The sequence below is a fragment of the Pinus tabuliformis genome, chromosome 3_2, assembly GCF_031772625.1.
Source record: "Pinus tabuliformis cultivar Carrire ecotype Pingquan chromosome 3_2, CPIR1, whole genome shotgun sequence".
In the NCBI taxonomy this organism is placed as follows: Eukaryota; Viridiplantae; Streptophyta; class Pinopsida; order Pinales; family Pinaceae; genus Pinus; species Pinus tabuliformis.
Genome location: NC_142302.1, coordinates 211,428,001 through 211,435,744, shown reverse-complemented (window position 1 = coordinate 211,435,744; position 7,744 = coordinate 211,428,001). Strand labels below are relative to the sequence as shown.

The following is a 7,744-nucleotide window of genomic DNA, read 5'->3' as shown; positions in this document are numbered from 1 at the left end:
ATTTAACATAGTCTATTTTGCTCATATTTTTTATGAACATAAATCCAAGGTTAAATCTTAACTAAAGTTGGTGTTCAATGGAGGCTAGAATGATGAAGTTTATGGAGGAAAATGAGGGTGTTATCTCAGAACATCCACCCTTCTACCTTCTTTGATCTTCCTCTACCTTCTCATCCATTGATTCCTATGGTGGCATAGTTTGATGGTGTTCATGGTCCGTTGGTTGGTATTCTTCCTGTTCATTCTTGATTTTATTGTGGAGAATGGATTGTAATGGAGTCATGCATATGTAATAGAGAAACTATCATTTATATGGATGTAGTTGGTACTTTTTGACAATATTGTTCGTATATTCCAATGTGGCCAATAATTTTGGTGAAGTGAAGTACCGTGTTGTGCAGAGGCACAAATTAAAAAATGTAATGTGTTTGTTTTACCTTTTAATATATACATGCAATTTTTTTCCTACGGTGAAAACATGCACATGCACATTAAGCATGAATGCCATATGGAATTGTGGCACAATATGGTCTGTACAACTCCCAAGGTGGTGCACCCTCTAAGTCTATGTGTCCACATGTCAATCACTTCTCTAAGAAATATGGTGAATACTCCAACAATGGATCTTAAACTCAAGCACTCTTCCTAAACATATGTGCAAGGTGGCTCTAATGCTCATAAGCCTCTAAGCCCAACCTCCCAATGCATAACATCCTACTCCAATGTAGTTATCCACATGTTCTAAGTGTCCATCCTCCTGAATGAGAGGACCTATAGAAGATGTCAAACTAACACGTAATTTCCAAATACCACATCAAGAAGTGTTTTCTATGTTACTAATCATAAAGTTAAGCATGCACCTACTACGCTCTCCAAATGTAACTCAATCAAAATATAACAAATCGGCTAGGGGACCAGAACCCCTCCCCATCACATGAAACACTTTTCTAGCCAGGTGAAAACATTTTTAGATCAACCTAAAGCTAACATCAAATTGTAGGAAATCTCCAGGACCAATGTTTTTCTTCGTCGATGTCTAAGGCAAATTTGAATATCAATTCCTCAATAAATGTTTGAATATATTAATTTCATGAAATAAAAATTTGGCACAAAAAGTTGAATGATTAACCTCATTTGAAAGGTTTTGGTGGAGGAATAAGATTGGTTAGGGCTCCCATGATGTAGATATGTTTCAAATGTTTTTTTTGTCAACTAAGCAATATTTTGTAATTTATGCATATTTGTAACCTAGAACCACTTGATTATGTCCTCCCATGACCTTATTTTCCACAATGAAAACAAATCCTTCCTTTCTTCATGCTTCCTTCCATTTGCCTTTGTCCCATTTTTTCTTTTATTTCCCTTTTCTAAAGAAAACAAAAAAATTCCTTAGTATCTTTGTCATCATTCTTAAGTTTCTCCTTTTCCATAAGAAATAATCATGGATCCCAAGGATTGTAATGGGATGTGAATGAGTGTGAATAAAATATTATTGTGATATAAGGGTAAGTTGTTTAATAACATTTCCTTATCATCATATTTTTCAACTTTAATGCCCACTTCATGTAGTTGTAGTAATGTATTTCAAGCATTAACATGACTAGACATTGATTCTACTTGACCATCTTAAATCCAAGTGTTTTCTCTTTTAAAATTAATTTTGTATTCTAAACTTGTCATCCAATTAACCTATTAAATTGCTCCCAGATTTCATTTGAACTTTTAAATGGATCAAGATCATGAAGTTTCTATTGGAATCACTTCTAAACCTACAACTTCATTCTCATCTCTTAATATCTAGTCAATTAATTTACCACACATTGTTGGTATAATTTATTTTCCATTTACTATATTACATACATAATGTGCATTGAGTGTTGCAATAGTTTTACTTCCATGTATCAAAACTCCTTCCATTAAATTTCTTCATCTTGCTTGTATATTTTACCATGATTTTTCATAATAAAAAAATTTCTTGTCTATAAAAAATTTAAAGTAACAAAAAGATGATACCTTCATGCAATCCTATACCACACTTGTTCCATTTCTACAAAAAGAGCTATTGAAAAATAACATAAAAAGCATGAACAATTTTTTCTTCCCTGTTAAACCTTATATTGTATGAGTTCCAAATTGTGATTTTCATCATATTGATAAAGATTTGTAATTGGTATCTTGGAGAATTGCACTAACTTGGGAAGACTTGTCTTCACGGAACCCCTTCTCCTCATTGCATTGAATCATTTGATGGATTTCTTTGGTGTGGGGAGTATCAATCCATGGTTGGATGATTGCGCTTACTAGTTTGGTGGCCTTCTCACATATGCTTGCTTTATTGATCACCCCTTGGTTGCATATTCTCTAGTATCCTAGAGCATGCTATCTCATTATGGTGTGGTTTGGTATATATGCTTACCTTGGATGTGCTAGACCTAGTTTCATGATGTTGTTGAAGTTTCCTAGAGACTTGGTGTGTTGTTGTTATGATATAAGTGTGTTAATAGGAGAAATGTTCTATATGTTCCTCTTGTGTTTATATGTGGTGAGGACATACTTGATGATTGGATGGACTTAACACTTTTATTTTGTTGCCTTCTCTTTTGATGTTGATGTGGTTGGAGGATGTTTTTTGGTAGTGCAATTTGACTTTGTGGGATTTCCCTAGGAGATATGACTTTAAATTTGTAACATTTTCTAGGCTCACCAAAGTGGAAATTATTATTGTAGGACAAAAAAAGACAAAGTGCTATTTCAAGGTGCTTAAAATTCTAAGAAAAAATTAAATTTATCCCTCAAACTCAACTCTGCGCTCTTCTTAAAAAATCTAAAGCACAATGAGAATTACCTAAAAAAGAGCATTCTTGATACCACATAATTATTTTTTTGATGAATATAAAAGTCATTGAATCGATTCATTTTGAATTCCTTTTAAACTTACGAAAGATCAACGATATATTTTGACACCCTATGTAATCTCTAAAAATGTTAAAAGCATGAAGAAGTCCTATTTTAAAAACACTTAGCAACAATTAATTGAATTATTTCATCAACCAAAAGGGATTTTATTACGATTATAAAGGTGTTAACAACACTCTCAACATATAAATAACTTTGGTTATTCTATAGCATATACAATGTAAACTTTGAAACAGGAACTATAAACTCAAAACGGGAACTCTGGCCAAAAAACCCTGAAAAAACATCAAAAACAATGATAAAAACGAAAAGTGTGTATACTGGAACGATGATTTTATTTTTTAGGGGTCAATTTTGAACATGTTTTAAAAATGGCAGTGACTACGAAATTTACTAAAAAATTTTCGTGCAAAATATAGCTTCAAAACGAAAAAGTGATGATTCTGGAACGATGATTTTTTTTTAGGTTCAATTTTCAAACTTTTAAAAAAATGCTAGTAAAACCAAATTTTTATGTGCCAAACAAAGTTATTTATGAGGAAAAAACACATTAATGTTTTTGGTAGAATATCATTTTTCTTTCCTAAGTATAAATTCAACATGTTCTCAACCATACCATCAACATCAACGGTGCTATGTTTTTTTTTTTGGTTTCAATCCCACCATCTACTTCAAGAGTAACATATTTCAATCTCTTCATGTCAAACACCATCCATTGAATTAATGGTTGGATCAATAATCCAAATCTATTGCAAGTGACAAGCTCCTGCAACCTCTTATATAGAATCTACTTTATATATCAATGTTGTGTCATGAGCTTTCAGTTTGGCTATTCATTTCACCTTTACTGGTCTCTAAGTGAGTTTACCAATTATTGACAACTACCAATTATTAACAAGTGATATAGAGGTAATTACATACTATAATTGGCTCAATTAAACTAGTCAACAGTTAATATTAATATGTACAATAGTTTAAAATCAATTTAACAATTAAAAATTCTTACAATGATAAAACTAGTTTTTTATGTCTGCAAAAATTCAATTCAACAAATATACTATTTGTAGAAAATAAATCTATTACTAGGGCTATAATGTTGCTATATAAATTTACTACAACTACTTTTTATGAAATAATTTCAAGGGCTATTGAAAGAAACAAGGCATAACCACTAGGAAGAAAATAAGGTACATCTAATAAAATACAGTATGAATATGTTTTATAAAATACAATATAGTGGATAAAATAGAGTATATCTATTTTACAAAAAAAGTTGAATAATTTACAAATATAAAAAAATGAAATATTTCCTAAGTTAGAAACTAACAATTTGAATTCATTGAAATATATGGCTAGAAAGAAAACATATTTATATAACTTAAAATTAGCATTACCACTTCTTTAGAGTCGCCCTTGCTCTAGAGTAGAATTGGTAATCACAAGCATACACACACTAACCAGCAAGATTGGAAGCAATTACTCTTTGAATTTCAGGAAAAAATGATTAAACACCAAAACAATAAAATCCCTTAAACTTAGTTCTCTTAATTTTTATACAAAAACTACTTAACTATAATAACTTCCTACTAAATTCTAGTGTTTTTTCCCTTAGTGTCTAGGAATACGACCATTTTTAAGTGTTTATACTTAGTACCAAGTAAAAAAAACTAATTAAAACTTATTTCCTAGTATGAAGGAAGGCAACCACTTCTTAGTGAAAAAACATATAAGTATTTATACTTAGTATGAAGTACAACAAACTAGTTAACTAACTATTGCATCATGTGCTTATTTTAGCCTATAATTAAGCCAAATGGCATGAGTGGAATGACATTAAATTAACTAACTATTGCATCATGTGCTTATTTTAGCCTATAATGAAGTCAAATGGCATGAATGGAATGGCATTAGTGGTCTAAAATAGTGGAATGAAAAATCTTACGCTAACTTACGATTACAAAATTTTGAAATTACTATCAAACAAATTCAGATCTAAAAATATATAGTAATGGTTTAATCTTTTATAAATTCTTCAACTACAGAAAAACTATGTTTTATACGGATGTTAAAGTTTTAAATGGCTTATGGCTTATGCTACAAAACAATTCTTCAATGTAAACCTTCTCTAGCTCATGATTCCTCACTGAAAATTTTGCACTTATTCTTCTAATAAAAAACGTAATAATCCAATCACGGATAATGAGGATAAAATGGAAACAAAATGGAGAAAAACGGATAAGTAGCTTTAGGTTGTAGGTGGAGCTTAAAAATCTAGAAAATTGCCGACATTTTGAAAACTAATTGGGGGTTTTTGAATGTGTAACAGGTGGTGTAACATCCATGGATGATTTCCTCGAGAAGTTTTTTCCACATGTCTACCGACGAAAGTAGCATCACCTGCGTGAAACAGAATCGCCCCGCCACCACCATTATTTACATGACAAATAATTTTATGCTCTATAAAGAACTAGAAAAAAGCTCTTGAAAAGCAATGATGAAAAAAAGCTCTTGAAAAGCAATGATGAATTCAAATATGAACCTGATTGTGAAAAGTTCAGAAAGTGCATCTACATTACCACACAAGTTAAAAAGAATCTAAACTGATTATTCTTCACTTGAAAAATCCAAAACAATTCTCATTCTAAATATAACAAATAATTTTTTATTTCAATTTTCATTTACATGACAAATAATTTTATGCTCTTCTATAAAGAGCCAAAGAAGATCTTGAATAGCAATGATGAATTCAAATTTGAACCTAAGAATATCTTGAAGAGCAATGATGAATTCAAATTTGAACCTGATTGTCACCAGTCCAGAAAGTGCGTCTACATTACAACAGATGAAATTATTTTGTCAACGTGAAAATCACGTGAATAAATGAAAAGACAACATAGCAGGCCCTCACCTCAAAACAAAATCGCTACAATATTACCACGCTCCCTCCATTACCCACAATAAAAAGTTCTTGGATCATACAGTCTCGATCTGTGGTGCGCAAAATAAACTGATATTTCCCTTCAAGTTGAATGACAAGGAGAAAGAGGCCAGCCACAGAGACAGTCATTGTGAGTGTATGTAGAAGCAGGGAATGCATTGAACGACTTGATCTGTGGAATCGTGCCACACAGATGGTTGAAGCTCACATTCAACTGCGCCAGATTCCTCATTTGGGCCATCTTCTGCGGAATGGGTCCCTCGAGTTCATTATGTGACAGATCAAGGAATTCCAGAATTAGCATATCACCCAACGAGTCGGGTATTTTACCACTAAGCTTATTGTTTGAAATGAAAACATAATTAAGGTTTGAAGTCCCATTGAAAAAACTGGGTAATTGGCCTGTGAAATTGTTGAACGATAACTGCAACGAGCGGAGTTTTGGCAGGTTGCCTAACCAGTCAGGGATCTCACCGGACAGGTTGTTTTGTACCAGATCTAGGGTTTCAAGTTGGGAGGAATTGGGAATAAGTGGGATATTCCCAGTGAGTTGGTTTTGGGCCAGATTAATGGTCAAAGGAGATGGTAACTTCATTAAGGACTCTGGGATAGATCCTGTCAATAAATTCTGGTCCAAATACAATTCATAAAAATTAGCGCTCAACAAACCCAGTGAATCTGGAATGCTTCCACTCAAACGATTGTTACTTGCCAACATCTCTGCAAGCAATGACATATTTCCTAGCGAGGAAGGAATCTTACCAGACAGCAAATTATTTGAAATATGCAGCGTCGTTAGCTGCTTTAGATCTCCCATGGAGTCTGGAATGGGACCCGAGAGCTTGTTGTCGTTCAGTGTCAAGATTGACAGCTGAGTCAGATTTCCAATGCTTGAAGGAATGGAGTCAGAGAGCTGATTCGAATCCAAGTTCAAAGAAGTTAAATTCTGCAAATTTCCAATGGATTCTGGAATAGGGCCGGTGAGCAGGTTTGTGGAGAGAGACAGAGTGTGTAGCCTGAGCAGTCGCCCAATGTCAGAAGGAATGGAACCACTGATTTTGTTGTTGTTCATGGAAACAACTTTCAGGGATGAAAGATTAGAAATAGAAGATGGAATTGCACCACTTATATTTTTCCACCTGTCAAGAATAAGGGTTTCCAGATATGAAAGATTCCCTATGGATTCTGATATGATTCCATTCAAGTAGGCAGTACTGTTGCCTGAGTCCAATGGATCCCCATCAAGAATAAGGCTGACTACTCGACCGCTGTCGCTATCACACGTCACACCATTCCACTTGCAGCAATCATTTCCCGTCCATGAATTGAAAGCTCCGCTCGGATCCTTCACATAGTGGGCTTTGAAATCTATTAACACAACACGGTCTTGTTCTCCACATTCTGCTGCCTTCTTTTTTCCATGGCATGAGTTTAACGACATCAGCAGTAACGCAGCAACGAATGCTAAGATTTCTGCCCTGCGTTTCTCCATTGCACAGGCAAAGAAATTACAGAGAGTAATCAGAAACTTAACTTCTGTACAATGGGCTTGAAGTTTATGAAACCCACATTGCAGGAGAATCGAGTAGGTATTTAAAGTCATAAATGGTCTTTCTATTTTTAGGGTTTCATCTTATCTATCAAGCATTGTTTGGGGCGATTCGTAGCAGATGGGGTGGTTCTCAGAATCGCCGGGTGGTGGGGCGATTTTGAGAATCGCCCCGCCACCGCCCTACCACCACTCGATGGTGGCAGGGCGGCAATTCTGAGAGTCGCACCATCTACTACGAATCGCCCCAAACAATGCTTGATACCTCACATATCCTTCACAGATCGCATTTAAAATGGTGATAAATCGCATATAGAATGAAACTTCACGTATCTACTGAT

The 7,744-nt window shown here is 34.0% G+C and overlaps 1 protein-coding gene across 1 annotated transcript; it reads right to left on the bottom strand.

The window, feature by feature from the left end:
- Nucleotides 1-5,827: 5,827 nt before the first annotated feature.
- On the bottom strand, nt 5,828-7,407 carry LOC149180493 (uncharacterized). Its single transcript, XM_089418181.1, has one exon. The coding sequence runs from the start codon at nt 7,344-7,346 to the stop codon at nt 5,937-5,939; it is 1,410 nt and encodes a 469-aa protein (XP_089274307.1). The 5' UTR covers nt 7,347-7,407; the 3' UTR covers nt 5,828-5,936.
- Nucleotides 7,408-7,744: the final 337 nt, after the last annotated feature.

What these genes read in the sequence shown, in the direction of transcription:
- LOC149180493 (XM_089418181.1), bottom strand. Translation starts at nt 7,346, where the DNA reads ATGGAGAAACGCAGGGCAGAAATCTTAGCATTCGTTGCTGCGTTACTG.